At 39.6% G+C, this 27,934-nt stretch overlaps 1 protein-coding gene across 3 annotated transcripts; it reads left to right on the plus strand.

Moving 5' to 3' along the window:
- Positions 1 to 206: 206 nt before the first annotated feature.
- SPMIP4 (sperm microtubule inner protein 4) lies at positions 207 to 27,878 on the plus strand. 3 transcript variants are annotated; one of them, XM_079785373.1, is made up of 10 exons: positions 207 to 474; positions 1,102 to 1,259; positions 6,487 to 6,663; positions 10,664 to 10,735; positions 13,633 to 13,662; positions 17,719 to 17,900; positions 19,743 to 19,831; positions 20,545 to 20,719; positions 22,518 to 22,609; positions 26,904 to 27,878. In XM_079785373.1, the coding sequence occupies exons 2-10, from the start codon at positions 1,126 to 1,128 to the stop codon at positions 27,723 to 27,725; spliced, it is 1,773 nt and encodes a 590-aa protein (XP_079641499.1). In that variant the 5' UTR covers positions 207 to 474; positions 1,102 to 1,125; the 3' UTR covers positions 27,726 to 27,878. The 3 variants fall into 3 exon arrangements, with proteins under 3 accessions (XP_079641499.1, XP_079641501.1, XP_079641500.1); XM_079785375.1 differs by having other exon boundaries at positions 10,667 to 10,735; XM_079785374.1 differs by having other exon boundaries at positions 207 to 398.
- The last annotated feature ends 56 nt before the right edge of the window (positions 27,879 to 27,934 follow it).

Genomic DNA, 27,934 nt, shown 5'->3' on the forward strand with positions numbered 1-27,934 from the left:
GAACTTAAGGAGATCCTGGAAACAGGAACGGCAAAAAGGTTAGGTGGATTTCTGAGAAATTGGACAGACAGCTCTCGAAGGAGAAAGTGATGCCGCCGCCAGAGGGCGCCCTGCGGGGCGAGGCGCGGGGCAGGGCGGGGGAGAGGCGCGTTTCTCCTTGGGACTGGGCTTCGGGGCCTCTCTCCTCACTTCCGGTTCCGCTTCTGATTCTCAAGGTCCTGGCGCTCCAAGGTGGCTCCCTGCCTAACCGGGACGAGCCGCCCGCCGACCCGCCAGAATGCGTTACCTAGTGCCATGGTCACGGCCGCCGTCACAGGCACCCTCGACCCCACCCCCGGCCCACTCGCGGTCTCTCTCTCCCTCTCCCGCACCTGCCCGCAAGCTCCCCGGGGCCGCAGGTGCGGACGACGGCGGAATTCCACGCCCCGCGAGGCCCGCCAGCTCTGGGGAGGGAAGGGGAGGCTGATGTCCCAGGTGCGTCCGAACCCGAGGCTGCGCTCGGCGGGGCGCTGATGGCCGGAGGCTCGACCTCGGCTCCCGGGCCCACGGTCCTGGCCTGGGCGCCTCCTTGGGGTCCCCCTCCAAGCCTGAGGGAGGGGTGGGGTTCTCACCCTTTGGGGTCCCGCTCTGCAAAAGGCTTCCCTCGTTCGGGATATCCGAAGCCTTCAGAAGCACAGCTGTTGATTCTGTTGAACAATGAGTCTCCCTGCTTTTTAGGGGGGCCATGGGGGGCGCGTTGATCAGCTAAGTTTTCCCGAACAGTTATGGCTAAATTAGAGGCAAGAATTGAATTTCAGCCCATGTCCGCGAAGTAGAGGCCTTGTATGGACGCACCTACAGGTGTTCACACTACTTAGGAACATCTTCCACTTTGTGGATTTGTTTCCGCTGAAATTTATTTCCGTAGTTATTATTGATGTGCCTGCCACCTGAGGGCCCACAGAGGGGGGCTATCCGGGAGGAAGGAAGCCTGATTCCCCTGCAGCGTTGGGTTGAACAATTTAGCAAAGCTTGTTTCCTGCCTGCCCTGAGGGAGGGTCCTTGTGACAGTGACCGAGTCACCCACGGCCAACTCAAGTGTGCCCCCCTTTTCTTTCCCAGATTGTGCCTTTTTAGCCAAGAAGCATGGAGGTAATCCACCACAGGCCCCACTGCTGCAGGGAGCTTGAAGGAGCTGACCTGCTGTCAGACACGTTTTACTCCAATGAAGTGCACACTCCATTGCAAACAACTACTCGCCCAACTGCCTCAGAGGACAGGTAAAACAAAAGCTAGAGAAAGCAAAACAATTTAAAAGGGTTTTAATGTGTTTGTATATGTAAGGAAAAAAACACTTATGATTATGGGCTTTCTGTTTATTACATGATTGGGAAAGCATAACATGACAATTACCTAAACTTTAAAGTGCTCACATCTGGTAGGAACGTGATAAAAATTAAGTTGGTGTGAAAAAAAAAAATTAAGTTGGTGTGTATTTTTAAAAGGTAGATATCAAATTCATCCATTGCATTATAAAACTCTAGGATGATTGGTTCCTTCATTTGAAAATTAATCTGTTTCAAACATTTTTATTCTATAACACAATCTGGTTAAAAATACTCCCAGCATCTTGTTCATAGTTGCACCTAAATTTTTGCTTTACCAAATTTCCTGTAACACAGTAATTGCATCTACTATATAATGAGTCATTACCATGTGTGGGCACTCTACCAAATGCTTTTTATGTAATAACTAGAGGCCTGGTGCACGAATTTGTACACCAGTGGGGTCCCTCGGCCTGGCCTGCGGGATCAGGCCAAAACCAGCTCTCTGACATCTCCCAAGGGGGTCTCGGATTGCAAGAGGGCACAGGCCAGGCCGAGGGACCCCACCAGTGCATGATTGGGGCTGGGGGAGAAACAGGAGATTGGCAAGTCAGGGAGGACAGAGGGAGGGATCCAGGGCATGTCTGGCCCGTCTGGCTCAGTCCCAATCAGCCGGACCCCAGCAGCAAGCTAACCTACCAGTCAGAGCATCTGCCCCTTGGTGGTCAGTGCACATCATAGCTACTGATCAACCGGTCGATTGTCTGCCCCCTAGTGGTCAGTGCTCATCATAGCGAGCAGTTGAGCGGCCTTAGCATATCATTAGAATATTACGCTTTGATTGGTTGAACCACCAACTGGTCAACCAGACACTTAGCATATTAGGCTTTTATTATATAGGATTCTTTTAATCCTCACAACACTAAGAGATAGCACTATTACTATTTCCATTTTATGTATGAAGTAATAGGTAAAACAAATTTTCCAAGATCTTAGTGCCAGCATTTCTGTCTTGTATTTACCTGAATCATTTTGAGGGGGCTGGGAAATTTCACACTTGGATGGTGAAAAACTAGCCTGTGTGGTTATTTTGTTTCTTTGTTTTGTTTGTTTTATTTTTTAATTTCACTCCATTTAGAATTATTTCTTTAAGAACTCTTCATTTAAGAATTATTTCATTAAGAAATCAGACAGCAAGCCTGGGACATCACTACCTCATGGAATGCTTCTGATTGTTAGATTTTCTTCCTACTGAGCAAATTTTCCCTCCTTGTAATTTCCATCTGCTGATCCTGGTTCTTCCCTCTGAAGCCATGCAAAATAGAAAAATCGGTCATCTCCATGATAGCAGCTCTTCAAGAGTGTGAAGATTCTTTTGGCCCTCAAAGAGTTCTCTTTGTCAGCCTAAACACTGGCTCGCAACAGACTTGACTCTTCTTTCTTCTTCCATCTCAGCTTTCACCATCTTGATCTTGCATAGATCTGTTCTGGTCTGTAAACATGCTCTTTATATGAAAAGGAAAAAGAAGGCTTTTTTCTTAATTATAAAACTAACACATTCCTTACGAATACTTTAGAAATCATGGAAATCCGTAAAGAAAACAAATTTTCCATTGTTTGACAGAAAGAAAAACTATGTACTTCCTTTGTACAGAATACCTCTGTACTTTATCTAGAAATGACCCCTGTTAACATCTCAACATGTTCTCTCCATTTTTTTAAATTTAAAGATCATATTCAATGTGTTTTTTTGAAAACTGTTTTCACTAAATGAAAAGGAATATTGTCATATTTGTGGAAAGAGGGCTCTCAGCTCACTTCTATTGCGTTAGTCCTTGCTGTACCTTCTTTTCTACTATTAACCTGATTCCAAAAAGTGGTTGTCAGCACAAAATTCCTTCTCCGTTCCAAGGGCCATCAGATTAGGCAGGGCTTCCCCTGAGTCACGGAGAACCTTTAGCAGATCATGTGTGATCTGGGGATGAGCAGTTGACCCTGGCTCAAAAGCAGCATTGTGAGGTTTTATCCTTGGCCAAAAGGTTTCGGAGTAGGAATTTAGGGCTGCCTAATCTGATTGATCTTTATCCCCTCAAAAGTACTGAAATTTTGATCCCTTCTATCTAAATAATCTTATGGTTGATTTATAATTGGCTCCAAAACCCTTTTTCTGGCATGAAATGTAAGAGAAGCATCTTTGAGAAAGTAATTGCTTTTTGTTAACTGACTATAAAATTAAACACATGTTCTAGGTATAGTAAACATGTTCCTGGCTTCTAATTACTAAAACTTGCTCTTTTACTCCATGGACTTCTTTCCTTTCATAGTCCCTAAGGGGGAAAGTCAGGATGATCATATATTCTCAGAACCCCTCCTGGTAACTCCCTCTTAAGAATCAGCTGGGCAGCTTATAGAATGAGAAGTTGGCTTTCCTCTCAATGTTGTTATTCGGAACTGCTCTGGAAAGTGTCATCAAGAGAACATTGATTGGTCCTAACCGGTTTGGCTCAGTGGATAGAGTGTCGGCCTGCGGACTCAAGGGTCCCAGGTTCGATTCCAGTCAAGGGCATGTACCTTGATTGTGGGCACATCCCCAGGAGGGGGTGTGCAGGAGGCAGCTGATTGATGTTTTTCTCTCATCGATGTTTCAAACTCTCTATCCCTCTCCCTTCCTATCTGTAAAAAAATCAATAAAATATATTAAAAAAAAGAGAGAGAGAACATGGATTGGTACCTCTGTTCAATCAATGCTGAGGCTTATTTCTTCAGACCAGGTTAAGGGTCAATAACTCCCAACTCAAATCTCAAAAGCAAAACAAAAAGAAAAGCTCCTAGCTTCTAGAAATTACCCTTCATAATGATAAGGATGAACATGAGTCCTAGCATATGTTAGCTCTCAGCAGCTTAATTTTCTAAACATGGATGTGCTTAAGGTGATGTCTTTTTCTAAATATCACAATGTATTTTGAACTCAGTTGGTAATTTTAACAGCAGTGCAAAATGATTTCCTTACATCAGCCTACTTTTTTTTTTCTTTCCAGTATAGGTCACGCAGTCTAGCATCATTGTTACCCAATGGTATACAGACAGGGTACATCAAAATCATCTGAGGGGCTTTCTAAAAATGCAGATTCCTGGGCTCTATCAGTAGATATTCTAGCTCAGTAAGTCTGAGGTGGGTCTAGGGAATCTGCATTTTCAGAGTTTTCCCACTTATTTTGAGAACCATTGGGCTAATGGAAAGCCTGAAAATAGTAAGAAAACCAGGATTATGGTTCTGGCATTCTTCACTGATAAATTTTGAAGCAATTCCAGTAGTCATTAATACAGGCTAGGGCAAAAGTAGGTTTATAGTTATTTGCATGGAAAATACTACAATAACTAATAAGTAAAAATATAAGAAGCTGGTTTGTAGACTCACAACTGTAAACCTGCTTTTGCCTCACCCTGTATATATACTCAGTTGATTGCCTTTTAAAATATTAATAAATTGATGGTGTTCTTTTGTATTTCTTCCATTGAAAATTTAAGAATGACAGGTACAGCTATTAAGAATCACAGATGTCTATATCCTTTTTCCATTCAGTTGACATCTTCTGATCTCTAGCACAAGCATGTCAAACTCAAAGGCTAACACGGGCCAAATAAACAAGGTTTAAGTTTATGTGAGCCGCAAAAAAAAACACAATAGCTTCAATTTTCATCGAAGTGTAGGTTTATTTCGATAAGAGACATACTGAATACAAAGAGCTGAAATAAATGAGTAATCGTTAACATAAAATAGAACATTTTAATAAAAAGTAATATTTTTTCTTGAACATTGACTTCCCAGACACTGAATAACTGCACAAATTAATAAGCATATCGCAAATAAACCTATTTTTCTTGTTCTCCGAAAGCGAAACATTTCCTGTTGCCCACACCAAACAAGTCAGTACAAGACTAATGACGTGGCAATCGGCTGCTAAAATATTCACTGCTAGTATTAGTGGAGAGAAATGGTCTATGCATGCATGGCATGTAAGGGAAATGAATTCAACACGATTACAGTAATCAGTCATTAACGAATGCTGTAGTTCATTATTAATAATTACGTATAACAGGATATTGTAAAAATTAAGTTACGAAATTTTTATTAAAATGTTTCTTACATACCGTTATATTGGCCGGGCCGCAAAAATATTCGTTGTGGGCTGCATGCGGCCCGTGGGCCACAAGTTTGACATGCTTGCTCTAGCAAGTTGTCTAGCTCATTAGGGAGACAAACATATTAATTAAGGAAGTGCCTTGATAATTGCTTCAGATTTCATTATACGTTCCCATTTTGTTTCTGGATTCATTCCATTGCTTTCTGATTACCAAATATTTTTTGACTATTAGCACTCTGCCAACTAAAAATTAAAGTATCTTTGTTCTGAGCTTTCCTTTAATCATGCCTTCCAATAATCACTGCTGGCTAAATTAAGCCTCCTAAGATTGGAATGTAATGTTCAAAATTCTGCAAAATGACATATTTGTGAATACACTGAAAAAAACTTAATTGTACACTTTAAATGGATGAATTATATGGCATGTGAGTTATAGCTCAATAAAAACTTTTAAAACATGTAAGCATACATGCTACAACTATAGTTGAAAAAAAAACAACACACAGATAATCTATAAGCCCTCAGGAATTTAACCTCATTCCCTCAGCTGTCCAATGATGCCTAAATAACCACTATCTATCATAATCTACCCAGCACTGAGAATTCTGTAATCTGAAAATATAATCTAAAAATAGTTTTGAAGCTATGGGAATTTTAGTTGTCTGTCTTAGCCATTTGGGCAGCTCTAACCAACTACCACAGACTAGGGAGCTGGGTAACTCATAAACAACAAACATGTATTTCTCACAGTGCTGGAGGCTGGAAGTCTAGGATCGTGGCACCAGCAGGCTCATGTTTTGGTGAGAGCCTTCTTGCTGGTTCCTGACTGGCACCCTCTTGCTGTATCTTCACAAGGTGGAAAAGCTAGCAAGCTCTCTGGGTCTCACCTTCATGACCTAGCCACCTCCTAGGTGGGGCCTCCTTAATATCATCACATTGGGCATGAGGATTTCAACATAAAAATTTGGGGGGACACAAACATTCAGACCATGGTATTCCATACTGAAGCTATTTTAAAAGTCTCTCTTTTTCCACAGGTATCAGGAATTGAGGGAGTCGCTCCAACAACGCAGGCTTCCATGGGGAGCTGACAGGGAATATGGTGGGATGATACCCATTTCACTCCCCGAGGCACACAGGCCAAAAGGTGAGCCTCCCCGTGCCATGGGCAAGGGACATCAGCACTACGGATTTGGTGGAGACACCTGGCCAAGGTAAGTAAGCTTTCTGCCTTTCACGCAGAGGTATTTATTACTCATTTTTATTTCTATTGTGAGTCCTTTCTAATTTAAATCTGCCTCCAAACTTACTTCTTTGACTATTTGTAAGAAGGCACAGATGGAAGAACTAATTATATAATATCTAATTGTGAAGTCAGTCAAAAAAAAATCTGTGTTTATGGATGTCTACTGTCCTTAGAGATGTTCAAGTATTATTATCAGAATTTTTGATTAATTTAATTCCCTTGCTAATCTCATTTTAAAACTAAATGGGAATATCCTAAGAGAGTTAATTAAAAATGTTTTTGCTTGAGCAAATAGCTGGTCTTAATGTGTACAGATGTTCTTAAATTTTTGGAACTTTTGATTTTTAATTTGTTCATGAATCTATAGTTATTAGAATCTATTGGGCATTGTTTTCAGTTAGTAAAATACCTCAATAATCATTTATAAATCTTAAAGTCATTCAGCAACTTTATGTAAAACGGGTTAAAACTGAAGAGAAAGCAAAGATAAATCTGAGCAGTAAATATAATGTCACATGAATTATTTGCTAAAAATTATGAAATTTATTAAAAATAAAATCCATCAAACCAAACCTTCACACACAGCTTACTTACTCCCGCTTTCTCTAACAATCTTGGTTACCTAGTTTACTAACAATCTAGCTAACTAGCTTGTTGTTCTAAAGCAGTTGAAAGAAATTAGGAAAGACAAGTCACAGCTAGAGAGAGAAACAGTAACAACAGGAACATGTGGCGGCCAATGACCGTTTCAAAGCCCAAGTAAAGCAATAAGAAGCAAATGAAAATGTGCTCACCTCCCCAAAAGGGAAGACCCAACGTCTCATCGGTTCCTGCATCCAGCTCCACGTCTGGGATCTCTGTGTACATTCACTCCTGTCCAGTTCAGTCATAACTTGTCACGATAGTCCACACGTATGCATTTAATAAACCTATCACCAACACATCCTATATGAAATAATAAGGAAAAAGGAAAAATTGGTTAATGTATAAAAGTATATAGGACACAACAAGGAAGAAAATATGGGCTGTGACTAGACCTTATTTCTACAGCTCCTGTGGTATAATTTCCTTCCTCCGCTATCCATTCCAAGTCCCTTGCCCTCAGCCAGTACATGAGCTGGTAGTTCATTACCTGGTGGGACAATGCCAAATTCTGTTCCTGAGAGATCTAAGGTCTTAGTGTGAGGCTGCTACAGTATCCCATTAATTCTATGCCACTGGAAGCAATACTAGGAGGCGTCCAAAAGATTATTTAGGTCTAGAAATACTCTTTTTCCCCATTCATTGTATAGAAGCAGTCCTCTTGCCCTTCATGTTAAGAATCAATCATCCCAGCCTACTTGGTACAGTCCTTTCTTCCCTGTTTTCTCCAGAGTCAAAAGGAGCCCCAAATTACCACATCATCAGTTCCACTTCCAATTCAGAGGGACCATTGTTGTGTCCTCTTGATGAAGCACTGCTCTCCTGACCTCTAAACCAGCATAGCCCAAGGGGCTGTGCAGGAAGTAAAATTTAGTTCTCCAGTGTAACAGAAAGAAAACAGTCAGAGGCAATTTCCCACTTACACCCTGTGCTTTTCCGGCCAGGCATTCTGTCGTTGGGGGAAACTGTTGGTCAGTGGTTCAGAGCATGGGCCACACTCGAGGACAACACTCGGCCATAACCGAATCTCCCATAGGCTATTCTACCATCTGCAAATCTGGTAAGACCAGTGCACCTTTTAAATTCAACCCTTGCCTCCTTGGCAGGTGTGGCTAGGTTGGAGCTTCCTCCCATACACTGAAGGGTCACGGGTTCAATTCCTGCTCAGGGCACAGGCCCAGGTGGTGGGTTTGATCCCCACTCAGGGTACATGTGGGAGACAACTAATCGATGTTTTCTACTTTTAAAAGGAAAATCGTATTTAAAATGTTTTTCCTACCACCAAGAAAAAAATACATTCTTGTCTTATTTTAATATTTGTATGTATTTCTCTCAATTCCTTAGATTTTTAACCCATCAGAAATTATCTTTTTGAGTAGTGTGAAATACTATTCAGTTATGGCTGAGTGTTGTCCTAAAAATTGTGGCACAGGTTGAAACCGGTTTGGCTCAGTGGATAGAGCGTCGGCCTGCGGACTCAAGGGTCCCAGGTTCGATTCCGGTCAAGGGCATGTACCTTGGTTGCGGGCACATCCCCAGTGGGGGGTGTGCAGGAGGCAGCTGATCAATGTTTCTGACTCTCTATCCCTCTCTCTTCCTCTCTGTAAAAAATCAATAAAATATATTTTTTTTTAAAAAAAGTGTGGCACATGCTCTGAACCAATTACCAATAAGTAGTTTCCCCAGAGACAGGATGCCTGGTCTAAAAACTTCCTCTCAACTCTGCTGTGAACCTAAAAGTGCTCTGGAAAAAAAAAAATCTTTTTTAAAAATCTAAAAGGTCCAATCTCTTTTGACCACCACCCCACCAATCCCAGTCTCCTTCCTGGAGAGAATTGCAGTCACCACTACCCTGTACCTCCTTTCACACCTATAGTTTACAGAATTATATGGGCACCGATTGAAAATATATGGTATTATTTTATATGTGGATACATTTGATATATAGTATTAGGTAAGTTAGTTCTTTTTTATTGCTATATAATCTAGAGATTATAAATACAGATCAATCTCATTCTTTTTAATTTCTCAGTGTTCCACAACATGGATACATCATAGATTACTTAGCCATTCTCATAATTTTTTTTTTTGCATTAACTATAGGTAATGAATATGTTTGTACAGGCCAGTTTGAGCTCATACACAATTTTAGTAGCTAGAGCCCAAGTGCTTTATATTCTCTTGGTAGTGGCTAAAAGTATCCATTTCTCCGCACTCTTGCCCAACTGTATTATAGTATCAAACTGTATAATCTTTGCCCATCTAATAAGTATCTTGGTTATCAGAATGCATTTCTCTGATTAGGTTGAGAAATTTTTTCTTAGGTATAGCCATTACATTTCCTTTCCTTTTCTGTTCTTATTTTTTCTCCATTTTTATTGTTTGTCTTTTAGCTATAGATTTTATTAGTTCTTTATGTTCTGGATATTAATCCTTTACATACCTTTATTGCAAGTATTCCAATCTATGTTTTGTTTTATATTTTAAATATGTTTTTATTGATTTTTAGAGAGAGAGGAAGGAAGAGGGAAAGAGAGAGAAACATTGCTTGGCTGCCTCCTGCATGCCCCCTTCCAGGAATGGAGCCTGCAACCCAGTCATGAGCCCTGACAGGGAATTGAACTGGTGACCTCTCAGGGCACACCAGCCAGGGCTCCAGTCTGTTTTATTTGAACTTTTTATGCTGTCCTGACTTCAAGTTTTTCATTTGATGTTATTGTATTTCCTTTTGGTTTTTGACTTTTAAAAGAAAAATATTATTTAAAATGTTTTTCCTACCACCAAGAAAAAAAATGCATTCTTGTATGTTTTATTTTAATAATTGTATGTAGTTCCTAGTTCTTTAGATTTTTAATCCATTTGAAAACTACCTTTGTGAGTAGTATGAAATATATTTTTCTCCAAATAGCTATTGAATTTTTCTGCATTGTTTATTGAAAATAAATCCTCCTCCACTGATTTAAAATGCCTCCGTTTTGCCCAGCCGGAGTGGCTCAGTTGGTTGAGCGTCAGCCTGTGTACCGAAAGGTTGCTGGTTTGATTCCTGATCAGGGCACATACCTGGTCTGTGGGTTTAATCTCCATTTGGGGCATATATGGAAGGCAACCGATCAATGTTTCTCACATCAATGTTTCTCTCTCTCTCTAAGCATGTCTTCAGGTGAAGATTAAAAAATAAAATAGTAAAATAAAAAGCCACCTTTTCATATACTGATATTCCTAACACACGGTTGTATTAGTCTATTTGCTATTTGTCTTTTCCTGTCTCACTGTTACACTGTGTTAATTTGAAAATATGTTAAATTTAATTTTTTCTTTCTTTTCAGAAGGCTTCCTATTGAACAGTTTTATTATTTGACACAGAACAGAAAAAGTGACATCTATGGAAATGATTCTTTGTAAGTTTGGGGTTTCTTTTTCTTATGTGAGATCAAATAACATTTTTTAATATTTGTACTAGAGGCCTGGTGCATGAATTTGTGCACGGGGATGGGGGGGGGTTCGGCCTGGCCGGCTATCGATCGGGGCTGTCTCACCCAGGGCCCACTGGCTAGGGGGAGGGACCATGGGAGGTTGGCTGTGGGAGCACACTGACCACCAGGGGCAGCTCCTGTGTTGAGCGTCTGCCCCCTGGTGGTCAGTGCACGTCATAGTTACTGGCTGGTCGTCTGGTCATAATGGTCATTTAGGTTTTTATATAAATAGATTGAATTCATAGATGAAGGGAGAGGAAGAAATAGAAACATCAATAATGAGAAAGGACCAATGATTGGCTGCCTCCTGCACACCCCCTGCTGGGGAGGGAGCCCGCAACCGGGGCATGTCCCCTGACAGAGAATCAAACCCTGACCTCCTGGTTCATAGGTCATCACTCAACCACTGAGCCACACCAGCAAGGCCAAATAACATTTGTTAAGTGAAAATGAGTTATATGAGAAATGCTTAAAAAAAAATGGGAACTTTTAGAAAATACAAGTGTTCCTTTTTTTATAGAGATCATTAATAATAGAAACCAAGACCAAATGACAAAAATAAATCAAATAAACCTAAACCCACTGATTCTAATATTTAAACAAGTGAGGAAAAAATAGGAAATAGAGATTATAATGTTCGAAGGGATTTAAATAGGCCACTTTGGTCCATTTCCCTGCTTTTGACCTAGTTACTCAATCTATACAAAAGTTACATTTCTGTAAAGGTTCACAGAAAATGCTAAGTGCCCTCAACAAAAATTTTAATTGGAATTTTATGAGACATTCATTATGATAACCTACAAATAACTCTTAATAAGACTATTCCTTAAGTCTCTTTTGTATAAGGAATACATAGTAATTATTTTTTACTCTTTGAAATAGTTGGTTGTATACAAGACAAAATCGTACTTTTTAATTTTCAGGTAAAAATAAAACACTGACAATATGGAAGTAACTGAAAATATCCCTTCTTTGCCTTTAACAGATTAGGAATCTATTTCTGAGTAAGAAGTTAATATAGAGTTTAGCCACAAGAGGGAGACAAAAAGACATATTTGTGGTTAGTAGGCCCTGTTTATCCCTTTGGGATTAGTTAACTTTGAAAAGTAGATGAGAGTATGACTGGTTCAGGTTAAGGAATTGGTGTCTCTGAGCATATTTTCTTTTCATATTCTCTTATTTCTTTTTTTTTTAAATATATTTCTATTGATTTCAGAGAGGAAGGGAGAGGGAGAGAAAGAAATATCAGTGATGAGAATCATTGATTGACTGCCTCCTGCACGTCCCCAGTGCCCACAACTTGGGCATGTGCCCTTGACTGAAATCGAAGCCGGGACCCTTCAGTCCCCACGCCGACGCTCTAACCACTGAGCAAAACCAGCTAGGGCTCATTCACTTTATTTTTAAACTTTGAGGATTGTCTTTTAGAAGCTTTCCTTTTTCTTTAAAAAAATGTTTCAATTTTGAATCAAATCAATTTTAGGCACACACTTGTCAATGTCATCGCTAAATGTGTCACATGAGAAAAATTTTACATGCTGACTTAATGTTTCACAAATAATAGCCAATCTACTAACTCTAGATCCCTTCAATTGTTATATTCATTGCCCCCTGTTCCCCAACTCAACCAGAAATATAACCGGAAGACAAGACATGTTTGTTTGTTTTTTAAGTTCCAAACCCACAAATTTAGAGTCCAAATAAAGAAGGGCATAAACATGATATAGTTCATATGAATCATGTGTTTATAATACAGACTAATAAAATTATATGGCTAATAAACCATTTCCCAAATAGAAAAGCATAAAAAATTAAGAGTATACTCAACTTTACTGATCTTTACTATTGACTGATTAACATTCTGTTCATTTTTCACACCTGCAATATTTAGAAATGTTTTCATAGTTTGAAACTAACTGCTGGAACCCAGTGAAAGTGGATGACAATCCTTGCCTAGTGTGGACTTTGTTCCTGGGCTGCAGTATCACTTCTTGGTATGCAGGGCTCAGCATATTTAGTAAATACACAAACTTCAAATGAACTGATTCAGAAAAGGTGTGCCTTCAGTACCTTGTTCAGTTTTGTTCTAGCCTCTGTCAATGGAGAGATCAGCAATCCTGGGCAAAAGGACAAAGCACACACAGAACTGTGTCACACTCGGGTCACTTTAGGTCGTGTAATTGCACCACATGCACGGTGGCAGGCTGCCTGAGAGCACTTGCTACCGCTTGACTGTGAGGGTGAATGTCAATAAGAACAAGAGCTCTGTTATCTTTACGAGTAGCAGTCCTACCTGCACTGCAAATAAGAAATGCACAACGGGTGTTTAGTAGGACTGAAATTAGAGTCATCAGAATGGTAAAAAATTGATGAATAGACCACTGAGATAGGATAACGTCATCTCTCTCTGGTCAGCTATTCATTGTTCCAGAAAGTCAATCAAGATATTATAAAGTCAATATTATATAAAAGACACTGTAGCTGGAAAATTGGATACTTCTGCCCTAACCGGTTTGGCTCAGTGGATAGAGCGTCGGCCTGCGGACTCAAGGGTCCCAGGTTCGATTCCGGTCAAGGGCATGTACCTAGGTTGCGGGCACATCCCCAGTAGGGGGTGTGCAGGAGGCAGCTGATTGATGTTTCTCTCTCATCGATGTTTCTAACTCTCTCTCCCTTCCTCTCTGTAAAAAAGTCAATAAAATATGTATTTTTAGAAAAAGAAAATTGGATACTTCTTTATTCTTAAGCAAATTTCTAATAGAAATGTAAGCTTTAAAAAGTCCTTAATATAAATTAGGCTTTGTTTCCTGTTTTTATTCTAGGTTGCCCAAACCACCTAATTCAGCAGTAGGGTAAGTATACACTTGTATTTCCCTTCCCTGTTCTTTTGTTTTTTTAATGTATTGATTCTAGAGAGAAAAACATTAATTTCTTGTTCCACTTACTTATGCATTCATTGGTTGCTTCTTGTATGTGCCCTGCCCAGGGATCAAACCTGCAACCCTGGCATATTGGGATGATGCTCTAACCATTTGAGATACCCAGCCAGGGCCTTCTCTGTTCTAATCAAGGAAAAAAGGTATTGGCGATCCATAGGTCTTAGTGTGGGGACAAATGAGACTTTTCATGAATGTGGGAGAGACTGATACAAGCCCAAAGTTAGAGTATCATTGATTTCCCCTAATTATATGCCCTGCTAATCTTTTTTTTAAACTAATTTTTTTAGTAGTTTTATATTTACAAAATGATTGGAAAACAGTAGAGATATACTGTTTATATACCTCATACCCAGTTTTTCCTGTTATTAGCATCTTACATTAGTATGGTCCATTTGTCACAATGAATGAGCCAAATATTAATGCATTACTATTAACTAAAGTCCATACTTTAACCCTAACCGGTTTGGCTCAGTGGATAGAGCTTCGGCCTGTGGACTGAAGGGTCCTGGGTTCGATTCTGGTCAAGGGCATGCACTTTGGTTGTGGGCACATCCCCAGTGGGAGGTGTGCAGGAGGCAGTTGATCGGTGTTTCTGACTCTCTATCCCTCTCCCTTCCTCTCTGTAAAAAATCAATAAAAAATAAAATAAAAAATAAAGTCCATACTTTACTCAGATTTCCTCAGTTTTTCCCCTAAGGTCCTTTTTGTGTTCCAGAATCCCATCCAAGAATTTGGTAGTCTCCTTAGTTCCTTGGGTTCCTTTTGGCTGTGACCATTTCAGTTTCCTTTTTTATGGGCTACACACTTTTGAGGATTACAGGTCAGATACTTTGCAGAATGTCCGCAAGTTGGGATTTGTCTGGTGTTTTTCTCATGAATGGACTCAGGTAATGTGTTTGGGGAAGGAAGAGGTAAAGTGCCATTTTTATCACATCCTATCATGAGTACATGCTATTTGAAATTTTTTTTAATTATTTAAAAGAGTACATGCTGTCAACATAACTTACCACTGTTGATGTTGACCTTGATTACCTAGCTGAGGTAATGTTTATCACGTTTCCCCACTGTACAGTTAATCTTGTTTTCTCCCCTTCCCATATTGTACTCTTTAGAAGAAAGTCATTCTAGACAGCCTGCACTAGAATTATGCTCCACCTCCTTGAGGAAAAAGTACCTGCATAACTGACTGGCATTGTTCTACATGGAGATTTGTCTGTTCTATCCCACTTATTTATGATCCGCTTATATCAGTATGGACTCATGGATATTCATGTTGTACTTTGGTGCTTTAGAAGTAATCCTGTACTACTTATTCTCTTACTCAGATTGACCATTGGGTGCTCTTTCAGTTGGCTCCTAAATCCACATACCTATCAGTGTGGTGTCCTTCTGACTTATTTGTTTGTTTGAGTACTATATCACTTACTGTTGTCAGGGTTTTATTTTCCTTTGGACAGTTCCTTACTTTCTGGCAGTACAAGATGCTACAGACTCATATATTTCCTGCGCCAGTCCTAGAATCAGCCCAGTTCCTTCTATGGGAGAATGGTATTAGAAGCCAGGATCTAAACACTAGGTGTGCTTGATGCAACTAAAGTCCCTGTCAGTCTTAACTGAAAATAATAAAGTAACATTTTAAAATTGTGTTACAGGGTAAGATCTGCTCAAAAGGCTATTAAAATTAAATTTTATCCCTAGCCAGTTTGGTGCAGTGGATAGAGCATCAGCCCATGGACTGAAGGGTCCCAGGTTTAATTTTAATCAAGGGCACGAACCTTGGTTGCAGGTTCCCCAGACTTGGTTGAGGTTCGTGCAGGAGGCAACCAATAAATGTCTCTCTCTCATATCGATGTTTCTCTCTGTCTCTCCCTCTCCCTTCCACTCTCTAAAAACCAATGGAAAAATATCCTTGGGTGAGGATTTAAAAAGGCCAAAAAATTTTTTTAAATCTTAGTTGTTTCGGGGTTTAAAAAACAAAGAACTATGTGAAGACCTTTGTTTTGGACTTTCCAAATTCTCTTAATAGCAATATGAAAAGTAAAGCCCTTTTTGTTGGGTTATTTTTCTCAAATCAGCTGTCTGCTTGTAGCCTGATAAATTCCAAAGTCTCTTCCTTTGACATGGTCCTCAAATACCCCCCTGAAAGAGCCGTTATCATCTTGGTAAACATCTTGGTAACTCTTGCTCAGACAGCCCAGGCCTCTAACTGAACGATGTATAGAAACCAAATTCCTTTATTTAAATGCCTGTGAGATTAAGTGAATGATGTTCTGCCTTTTCTTAATATTTCTTCTCTATTTAGGGACTCAAGACACAAAATGAAAGTAACCTTTATAAATTATTTAATATAACCAGGAACATAGTATTTTCTGCATAATATTTTATTCCTTAGAGGAATAAAAATACATTCTGGTCATTTAATACTGTTGTATTCAAAACCTGAGTGGGATAAAACCTGAAAATTTAATGGAAGGTATAATTTTACAACGTTTTTTTTAATTAAATATAACCTTTGCAATATATTGAATGAAATCTCATAACGTACATAGACTCACAGCACACAGAGTCCATAGTTTTCAGGTCTTAGAATAAATAACATCTTCCTAAATCATTACTGGATATAACTTAACACTATTTGCTAGGAAATATACATTTCTAGAATATAAAGGGGGGAAAATTTCTGCCCTGCCTTCCTAACTCCCACCTTTTACCCCTTCTTCATGAAGCCAAAATCCTAGCCACAGACAAAACCAGAAGATTCCGAGAACTACACACACATTTTGCAAATTTACTTCCTATCAAGGAGACCACTCCCCAGAAATGGTTTATGAAATTCTTGTAGTTCTTTTGTTGTAATTTAACATGTTCTTGGCCCTTAAAACTTACTTTCTAAAATAATGAGTAATCTCTTTTTTTTTTTTTAAATAAATGTGTATTGATTTCAGAGAGGAAGGGAGAGATAGATAGAAACACCAATGATGAGAGAGAAAAATCATCGATCAACTGCCTCCTGCAAGCCCCACACTGGGGATCAAACCCACAACCTGGGCACATGTCCTGACCAGGAATTGAACCATGACCTCCTGGTTCATAGGTTGACGCCAAACCATTGTGCAACACCAGCCAGGCAGAACATGGGCTTTGTACCTGACCACAGTAAACTCCATCCTTTCCTGACTCAAGTAGATTGGACACTCTCCATGAGCACGAATGTGTTCATTCCTACTTTACTCACACAGTTTGCTCAAACTATAAATGCTTACTTATTTTCAAGTAGATTTTAAAGAGGAAATTAAGGGGAATGGTTTACTATGGAATCCACTGAATTGGACACTGGAAATATTTATTTATAACAAATGTGTAGTATATAAAATGAAAGAGTCAGTATGCTTCATTAAAAGAGCAGTTACTAAACTAATTGTCATGACTCTGAGGAATGTCAGTCATTTGGAATTTAGGAATGCCCTGATTCTCTTCCAATATCATTAAAGTTGACAACCTTGTGCCCTGTGTAGTAGTTGATGTGGCCCTTTTTAAGCAAAGTAAGTAAACTGGAAAAGTTTTTAATGATCAGCAATAAAATAACGCTATACCCAATTCAAAAATATGTTCAGGTGAGAGAGTTTGTGACAAGGGCAAGAAAACCAAATTCCTTTACAAACAAAAAAGGAGCTGACTGGCCTCATAAATGACTTTTGCCTGGAGTCCAGATTTTTGTCTTACCAATAAATATTTTATTGATTGATTGACTGACTTAAGGGAAAGAGAGAGAGAGAGAAACATTGATTCAATGTTCCACCTATTTATGCAACCACTGGTTGATTCTCGTACGTGCTCTGACTCGAGATTGAACCTGCAACCTTGGATTTAGTATAGTACCGCCATAAAGAAGGGCTCCAATAAATATTTGGTGATTAATTTTTTAAAACTGCACTTCTGTTTTGTTTTGTTGACTCAACTAAATCTCAGTGAAATCTGCTCCCCGTATCCAGTTGAACATCCCTACCACACACACATCTGTCGCGGTGCCATGTTCCCGACCTTTACATCACCTAAGGATCGCTACACTGGCATTAACGCCCGAGGCCAGCAGCCATTTCCTCCCACTGTGCCAACGAAGCCTTATGATACACTGATTTTGAAGACAAAAGGTAAAATGTAATTTAAAATCAGAACAGTATTAATTTTTCTTATATTTTGAGTTTATTCAATAATAAAATTAAAGAAAGTAGGGCAAAGGACTCAAGTCACAAAAGTGTGACCAGCAGAAAATTGTTCTCAACTGTGGCTGCACTTTAGAATCAGCTGGGACCTCGCCACAGACAATTAAATCAGAATCTCTGCAGGTGCCCTTAACTTTTCTTCTTTATACAGAACCTCCCAAGATAGAATCAGAAACAAACATTGTAGAATTGGTTGTTTTTATTTCCTTTTTGCTCTCTCCTATGGCTTAGCTTTTTAAAATTCCATCTTAGCTCAGGTCATCAGCACAAGGGACAGTGGTGGGTTCAGAGCATCATGGATGTAGCAGCCATGATGAAAGTGAAAGGTCCTCATTGAAATAAGACTCAGAAAGTGATGGGAGCAGTTTGGTCAGTGCCTTTTAACACCTGGGAGCATTTTATCACAGATGCAAACATTGGGGTCTTCCCATATTAGTTTTACTATAGAGGATGGTAAACCCATACACTAGTCATCAAGTCTATCCCACACTAGACACCTCAAAACAGAAGAAACCTACAGCAAAAGACTGAAAGTAACTGAAGGCAACAGAAAAGGTACACGGTAGGCAGAGATAAATACTTGTTGAATGAATTTGGGCTGTGAGGAAGGTAAGACCCAAGAACTGTCCTGTAATTCAGGTCCTCTGTACATGAATAATTGAACCCAAATATAAGAACAGATACTGTCATTACTGTCAACCTCAGTACCTTACAGGGGACAGTAACATTTTGAGAAATACTACAGTGGAATGTTTAACCTTTTGCACTCGGATGTCCAGTGTGACTCGACACGGTTAGCATTAGAATAAAGGAATCGAGAAAACAAGCGAGTGCAAAGTTAACAGCAGGGACTATGGAGTCAGACTGCAGGGGTAGAATCCTGGCTCTGCCACTTACTCACCCATAGACCATGGGACAGTTTCCTCCACTTCTCAATCTATAAAACAGGAATATCAGTGCCTACTTCATAGGTAACAGAGATAAGTGTAAGCAGTCACTATTTTTATTACTCAGTTACCTGCTGTCAACCATGGTCTAAAAACATTAAATGGAAAATTCCAAAAATAAACAGTTTGTAAGTTTGAAACTGCATGCCATTAAGTAGGGTGATGAACTCTCCCAATGTCCCACTCAGTCCCACCCTGACATAAATCATCCCCATGTCCTGCGTGTCCATGCTGTATGGTGCCACCCATTCATTAGTCACTTAGAAAGCATCTGCGTTATCAGCCTGAAAAAAGCATATCATATAGAAAGTTCCGTACTACCCTCAACCTCAAATATCCCCTGCGGATAAGGGGCGAACACTACCACCAAGGCCTAGGAAGCTGTATTGTTTAAGATATTCTCTTTCAATACCTTTTTGGTAATCAAGTACTAACTCTATTTCTTGATATTTAGGCAGGGAAAAGCCAAAACAGGTAGTTTAGAATTATATTTGCTAAACTAGAAAGAGGATCCAGGAAGATTTATAATTTACCTAAAAATTCCTTTCATTAACAGATAGGTAAAGTACAATTCCCCCTCCTACCACTGGGAGCACTATGATTAGAGAGTCATTCTCAGTCTGTGTGGCCCTTACACTGCATATTAAGGGGGGAAGGAGGTCAAGAAGTCAAAGCAAGCTATTAACTATATAGCTAAAATGTGCACCTGCATTTCTCTCCACCTCATATTGTCTTGTTTCTATTTACTGCACCCATAAATCCCATGAATTAGAAGATTGTTCTTATATATTCAGAATAACAGTGCTTGCCCTGAAAATTCCAGGTAATCCTTACAGATATGAACTGGTTGATTTTCCCATGGATTCAAAGAAGAAAGCCTTGACTTGGCCAGGTCAGGGTGTGTATTATGATGTAAGTATTTTTAATGTATGTTTAAAACAAAGTAAAAAATGTTTTTACTCTATATGTTTCTACAAGTCCAAAAGATGGAATATTTTTATATTCTATCTGGGTGAAAATTTTGAGATTTTGACCAGGATTCACATTTTTTGTTGTTGTTTTCTTAGCTGATTTCAGATAGTTTGGGCAGTTATGTAACATTTCTACAATTACCAAAATAAGGTTCCACCTGAAAGAAGGTGGAAAAGGACTATATTTCACTTACTGTGTGTCCCCCAACTCTATTCTTATGATTTAAACTATATTAAGTAACTCCAAATATGCATAGAGTAAATGAGAGATTTTCAGCAAGATTTGCAATTGACTGTCCAAACCATTATATTTGTGTATAATCAAAAATAAAATAGTCCTAGCAGGTTTTGCTCAGTAGATAGAGCACCAGCCTGAGGACTGAAGGGTCCCAGGTTTGATTCCCGTCAAGCACACATAACAAGGTTGTGGGCTCAATCTCCAATAAGGGGGCATGCAGGAGGCAGCCAATCAATGATTCTCTCTGATTATTGATGTTTCTATCTCTCTCTCCCTCTCTCTCCCTCTCTAAAGTCAATAAAAATATTTTTTAAAGATAAAATGAAAACAATAGCCACTGTTTATTGAGATAGTGAATCAGCTCTTATTCTACTAGATGACATTAATTGTAATAATCTTTCATGTTCATATTCTAGTTTCCTAAATGTGTTGAGAAAAACAAGCCAGTATTCTACCCCAAACCTCCTAAAACCTTCGCTCCTAACACTTCTTTAAATTCATGGGATCCTATTAACTCTGAAAAAGAGGCCAACATACAAAGAAATATTGAGAGGTCCCACTGGATCAATTCATACAATCGTGATTTCACAGGTATGAGTTCACTTTAATACAAGTAAAAAGAACATAATTAGATTGTTGGCAAATGCTGTTATAAGCTTTCATCTAATACAGTGATGGGCAACCTTTTGAGATTGCTGTGTCAAACTTCACCAAAAAACTGAGCATAACTCGGGTAGTGTGTCACTTTGAGGAAAAAACATTATTTCGCAAATGTTTCATCCTCAGGAGCAGCAAATGTTTCATTCTCGGCAGGCGGCCGCGTATCATCAAAAATGGCTACACGTGTCAGTGCTAACACGCGTGTCATAGGTTCGCCATCACTGATCTAATACTTCCCCCTGTTTCTTAATCTAAAGTACCAATAGAAATTAAGATGGGTGGTAAGTTTCTCTTAGCAAGTAACTGGGAGGTAAAGTTGGTTTTCATTTTATTGTTCTAATTATACTAGTTGCCCAGTGCACGAAATTCATGTACGGGGGTGGGGGTTCCCTCAGCCCAGCCTGCACCCTCTCCAGTCGGGGACCCCTTAAGGGATGTCCAACTGCCGGTTTAGGCCAGATCCCACTAAACCAGCAGTCGGACATCCCTCTCGCAATCTGGGACCACTGGCTCCTAACCACTCGCCTGCCTGCCTGCCTGATTGCCCCTAACTGCCCTCCCCGCCAGCCTGATCTCACCCCCAACTGCCTTCCCCTGCCAGCCTGATCTCACCCCCAACTGCTCTCCCCTGCCAGCCTGATTGCCCCGAACTGCCTCTACCTGCCTGTTCACCTCTAACTGCCCTCCCCTGCCGGCCTGATCTCGCCCCCACCTGCCCTCCCCTGCCAGCCTGATCGCCCCTAACTGCCTCTGCCTCAGCCTCCACCACCATGGCTTTGTCCAGAAGGAAGTCGGACATCCGGAAGATGGCCAGTCAACCCAGTCTAATTAGCATATTACCCTTTTATTAGTATAAATTATTAGTATAGATTATATAGGATAGCATTGCTTAAATCAGCGGGAAAAGCCTTTCTTAGCAGGAGGAGATGCTCATGGCAGACAAAAATACATAATCCCTATATCTGGACTGATAGCCATATGCACTATACTGCCAAACCAGTCATTAAAAAATTGCATCGCTTTCTTACACCTTACACCAAACAGCTGTTGCCCTTAAAACCCCTCCTCAGGCCCCACCTTAGGTTCTGCTTTCGCAGTTCACCCAGATTAGGTTCTGACTGGTCATTTTCTATACAAGTCAGCGTCAGAAGCTCCGCCTCCTAGGCAGCCATTGACTCCTCGCAGTTCTCCCAGATTTGGTTCTGATTGGTCAGTTTCTATGCCAGTCAACATCAAAAGCTCTGCCTCCTAGGCAGCCATTGGCTCCTCACAATTCACCTAGATTTGGTTCTGATTGGTTAGTTTCTATGCCAGTCAGCATCTCTGGGCCTATCTCTGGGCCTGATCAGAGAGGCGGGGCTGACCAGCAGCCCCCTAGGAGGCCCAGAGAGAAAGAGAGATGTGGCTGCTGGCCAGGCCCAGAGAGAGAGGCAAGGGCTGATCAACAGCTGCCACGGAGGCTACGGATCAGACCCTGCTTCTCTCTCCAAGCCTCTCTCCTGGCCTGATCCACAGCCCCTTCAGCAGTCAGTGATGGGTCACCACAGCAGCCCAGCACTGACTGCGGGACTGACTTCCAGTCGGCCCAGGCTTTGATTGTTTTGGATGTTACAGACCCTGGGTTTTTATATAAGGATTACAAAGGGGAATGGGTGAGTTTTTCTCTAAAAGGTCATTTACATGGCATTTTCATTTAACAAAATAATAAGACATGATGTTTCTATTTAAGGTCTGGGGCCCATGAACCCCCTTGAACTGGATGATTACCATGAAAAGGCGATAGCAGAGTTAACTGGACAGATAGGATTTGACCCAGAACCTGTAAGTAATTGCAGTCAACTCTCAGTTATTTGGGGGGAAAGTATCCACATGTTGGACTCTTTCTTGCTTTGCCCACTTCTTGCTTTTTGAATATTGGTGACTAAACTAGAAAAAGGACATTTTAACTCATTTTAGAAGTTAATTCTGAATTGATCTAAACTGGCTTGAATACCTTTCTTCACTCTTATGAAGAACAAGGTAGGTTTCTTTTTTTCTTCACAGAATGGTTGTTTTCTAAAAAACATTTTATACTGTTACTGTTGCTAAAATTTACAATGGCATTGTTTTACAAACGCTTACCTAGTAATTTAATGAGATTCTTAAATTCTGTGAATCTTTGCATATTTGTGTATCTTGTAAATTATCACTGCTTTTGAAGAGATAAAGGCTTCTTTCTGATATCCACAATGATTGTTGGCTGAATTACAATCAAAAGCCAGTACATTCTCTGTAAATATCAGATTTCTTAATTATGTGAAATGACCTGACAGAAATGATCAAGCCCTTTATGATTATAATAAGTAAATGAAATAAAATGGCCTAATAGTATTCATTTATTATTTTATTTGGGGCTTAAATTTTATCTTCTAAAACAGTAGTTCTCAACCTTTCTAATGCCGCGACCCTTTAATACAGTTCCTCATGTTGTGGTGACCCCCAACCATAAAATTATTTTCGTTACTACTTCATAACTGTAATTTTGCTACTGTCAATGAATTGTAAATATCTGTGTTTTCCGATGGTCTTAGGCTCTACAGCAGCGGTTATCAACCGGTGGGTCAAACCTGTGGGTCGTGACCCACCGGTTGATAACCGCTGCTGTAGAGCCTAAGACCATCGGAAAACACAGATATTTACATTACGATTCATTGACAGTAGCAAAATTACAGTTAAGAAGTAGCAACGAAAATAATTTTATGGTTGGGGGTCACCACAACATGAGGAACTTTATTAAAGGGTCGCGGCATTAGAAAGGTTGAGAACCACTGCTCTAAAACTACAAAGTTTTGAAAACAAAATTAATATTTTCAAAGAGATAAACTGTGGAAAAACACAAAAAAACAACTATAATCTATTTCAATATGAACTCTATTTTAGACTGAACTGTACACAATTTTTATACTAGCTTCAGTATTTCCCAAAGTGATATAAAATCATTAACACCAGACTAGTTCCATAGACTGTGCTGTGTCACTCACTGAAGGGTTTTTAATTTTCTTAATTTTTCACTTTCAACTAGCATTCTCTAAGGCTAGAAAAGATGATATATAGCCCTAGCTGGTTTGGTTCAATGGATAGAGCATCAGCCTATGGACTGAAGGGTCCCAGGTTCGATTCCCAGTCAAGGGCACATGCCCGGGTTGCGGGCTTGATCCCCACTAGGGGGTTTGCAGGAGGCAACCGATCAAAGATTCTCTCTTATCATCGTTGATGTTTATATCTCTCCCTTTCCCTTCCTCTCTGAAATCAATAAAAACATGTAAAAAAATAAAATTTTTTTAAAAAGATGAGATACATCTACTTTTGTTAAGTGTGTTCAGCAGTTGTCCAGACTTCCACAGAGTTTACCCAGAGGAAGCAGTTTTATCATTTTTATTTAGAAATATATGCACAGTTGTACAAAGGATGTCTATCAAGAATATTATGTGCAAAATTATTGTGCAAGTAAAACAACACCTACATTTTTATTAATAGCAAGATAAAATATGCCTAAAGTAGTTGGAAGTTTCAATGAATCTTGCTGGTTTCTAACTATAACATAAATAATAGACTCTAGGAAAGCATGGGCTAGTGGTAATAAGTGTGTGTATAAATATTTTGCTGTAGTAGAATAAAATAATGGTATTAAATACTGCTTCTTCATAAAGGAATACTTTCAAAGTAGGGATATGATACACACTATACTTTTTTTTAATATATTTTTTTATCGATTTCAGAAAGGAAGGGGGAGAGAGAGAAAAATATCAATGATGAGAGATAATCATTGATCAGCTGCCTCCTACACGCCCCCCACTGGGGATCAAGCCCACAACCCGGGCAAGTGCCCTTGACCGGGAATCAAACCCGGGACCCTTCAGTCTACAGGCTGCCGCTCTACCCACTGAGCCAAACCATCTAGGGATATACTTTTTCTTTATGATAAATTTAATAAAGTATTTTACAGAGTTATGATTTTGAGGGTTTTTTTCTTTTTTTCATAGTATCTACTCAAACCTCATTAAAGGTTGTAACAGATTTGTTACAAATAAATTCTTCCAACTATGAACAGAGTAGGTTCCAAAAGTATGTTCCTAAGTCCATTTTTTTCCCCAAGTCCAAACTACTTATACTATCTCACTATTCTCATTTTTATCTCTGCTGTCTTATTCTGTTGTCATCATATAGCCATTCTTTTTTAGATTTTTTTTCTTCAATATACACTGAGTGGCCAGATTATTATTATCTCTGAACACATACTAATCTGGCCACGCAGTGTATATCCTATATAATAAAAGGCTAATATGCAAATTGTCCCCTCAACCAGGAGTTCGACCAGCTGGCAGGCCGGCCAACCGCCCATGTCCCCTCCCCCTGGCCAGGCTGGCCAGACCCCACCCATGCACGAATTCATGCACCGGGCTTCTAATATATATATACATACACACACACACATATATACATATATATATTGAGTGGCCAGATTATTATGCGTTCAGAGATCATAATAATCTGACCACTCGGTGTATAAAAATGTTCAAACACACAGAAAAGTTTAAACAGTTTTACAGTTAATATGCATATGCCCATGTCCTAGATTCTACCATGAGCATTTTACTATACTTATCACATAATCTATCTTTCCATTCCTACACCCATCCTTATTATTTTTATGCACAGCGTAAATTGAAGACAGTAGTATACTTCACCCCTAAACATTCAGCATGTATGTCATTAACCACAGTTCAATTTGTTTGCAGTTTTTTCTTTTAAGGTAAAAATGTACATTCAATGATATGCACAAATCTTAAGTGTACACTCAATGAGTTTAGACAAATGCATACACCTCTGTAACCCAAACCTGTAGCAATATATTGAAAATTACCATCATCTCAGAAAGTTCCCTCATGCCCCTCCCAACTCCTCCTCTCCTTCCTCCTGCCCCCCCCAAAGACATATACCTATTAAATCAACCTTTTAATACACTCACTACTTTTGCAGTTACAGACATGACTGAATTCACAGTATTTATAAAACATCTTAAAAAAAACCAGGAACAGATAAGCAAATTCCTCTCAGACCAGTGTCTCCACAAACAGGGCACATCACTAGCCTCAGCATCACTGAGATGTTAGTTGAAAAAGCAGATTCCTGAATCATAATCTCACAGGATCAAGTTTTAGAATCTCATTTTCTTCCAGCTCCAAAGCTGATCCTGATTCAACCAAGGTTTAAGAACCCTTGCCACCAAAACCGGTTTGGCTCAGTGGATAGAGCGTCGGCCTGCGGACTCAAGGGTCCCAGGTTCGATTCCGGTCAAGGGCATGTACCTTGGTTGCGGGCACAACCCCAGTAGGGGGTGTGCAAAAGGCAGCTGATCGATGATTCTCTCTCATCGATGTTTCTAACTCTCTATCCCTCTCTCTTCCTCTCTGTAAAAAATTAATAAAATCTATTTTAAAAAAAGAACCCTTGCCTTGGCCTAATAAAGAAGGCCAATAACAGGGATTTAAATAACTTTTAACATCAATTGTTGGTGATGGGCAGTTTTGTTCCAATGATTCTTTTACATCTTTGAAAGTTTGAAAGCAAAGAGTTCCTACATAGAGGAATTTCTGTATAGCCAAGTAAAAATACACCCTTTCCATATTAATAAAAACTAGTTGAGGAGGAAAACATGTTTTTTAGGACCCAAATTTCAATATCTTTAAATACAAAAACAGTCGAATGTGTACTCCTACACCCATCTGTGTTTACTTAGACCAGTGATGGGCAACCTTTTGAGCTTGGTGTGTCAAACTTCACCAAAAAACTGAGCATAACTCGGGTAGTGTGTCACTTTGAAGAAAAAACATTATTTCGCAAATGTTTCATCCTCAGAGCAGCAAATGTTTCATCCTCGGCATGCGGCCGCCTCAGCGGCTGTGTGTCATCAGAAATGGCTACCCGTGTCAGTGCTGACACGCGTGTCATAGGTTCGCCATCACTGAATTAGACAATGAAAATGGGTATGATTTTTGACTGGCCATTTATGGCAATATCTTTTACAATGCCAGGTTAATTAATCACTTTTCTCCTTTTTATCCCACCACTACAGTCGGAAAAATTCCATCCTGTCCTTAAACCCCCCAGACCCTTGGATGGACGAATAGCTCGACTGATTCAGAACCAACGTCCTCTGGAGGCTATTGTCCAGCAAAGACCACCTACCTGTCCCGATTGTACCCCTAGAGTTTTGTGTAATTTTCATACCTTCATACCCGGTTCTTCAGAATTGATGGCACTTCGTGATAACACACTAGCAGGTATGATCCATAAATACCAGGAAATTGAAGACAAGATTAAGGAAGAACAACGTTTGTTATCTACCTTTGCATGTCCACCTTGTTACCCAACGAAAGATGTGACTAACATTAATGACGTACAACCATTTCCAAAAATTACAGATACTAAAAAGACAGAAGATTTGTACTGGAGACAGCTGCCATTAAAACCCCAACCTGTACCTTACTACAACCCCAACCATTACATTCAATATGAACATTTTAAATCTGCCTTACTTGACCAGTATGCTATTTGTCAAAACCCTGTTAACCTTAGTACGCCTAGTATTGTACAAAATAAACCAGACTCAGAAGCTCTTGATCTAGAATGTTTTTTAAGGAAGCCAGAAGAACAGTTGACCTTCAACACAGAAAACGATGAAGAAACAAAATCTCTTCTGGGTTGGATTCCTAAAGTTGGGATGCCCAAGACTCAGACCAACCTGCTTGAGCTTAAGAACTCTTTTTCAAAATCTGGTGCACAAAAACGTTTCCATAAATCAGTTCTAGAAGACCATAAAGACCTTAGGGATAAGGTGCATTCAGGGATGAAACACCAATTCTATGACCATAATTCCTATTATTTCTACAATTGAGATATTCATCTTTCCCTTCAAAACACAGCCTCTTGCAAGAAAAGAAAATGGAATTTCTTCCTTGTTGCTGGATTCTGTTTTTATAGAGGAGCCATCATGACCTTGCTAATGAGGTTTGTTTTCAGGAATTTAAGTTTGGATGTGGTCAGAGGAACCCAGAAAAGGTGATGTTTTGACTTCTTGAAAAGTTTAACAATTTGGCAATAAAA

Source organism: Cnephaeus nilssonii (assembly GCF_951640355.1).
Source record: "Cnephaeus nilssonii genome assembly, chromosome: 12".
NCBI lineage: Eukaryota > Metazoa > Chordata > Mammalia > Chiroptera > Vespertilionidae > Cnephaeus > Cnephaeus nilssonii.

What these genes read in the sequence shown, in the direction of transcription:
- SPMIP4 (XM_079785373.1), top strand. Translation starts at nt 1,126, where the DNA reads ATGGAGGTAATCCACCACAGGCCCCACTGCTGCAGGGAGCTTGAAGGA. An exon ending in GGTGGAGACACCTGGCCAAG is followed by an intron (nt 6,664 to 10,663) that starts GTAAGTAAGCTT and finishes CTTTCTTTTCAG; the next exon opens with AAGGCTTCCTATTGAACAGT. An exon ending in TAGGATTTGACCCAGAACCT is followed by an intron (nt 22,610 to 26,903) that starts GTAAGTAATTGC and finishes CCACCACTACAG; the next exon opens with TCGGAAAAATTCCATCCTGT.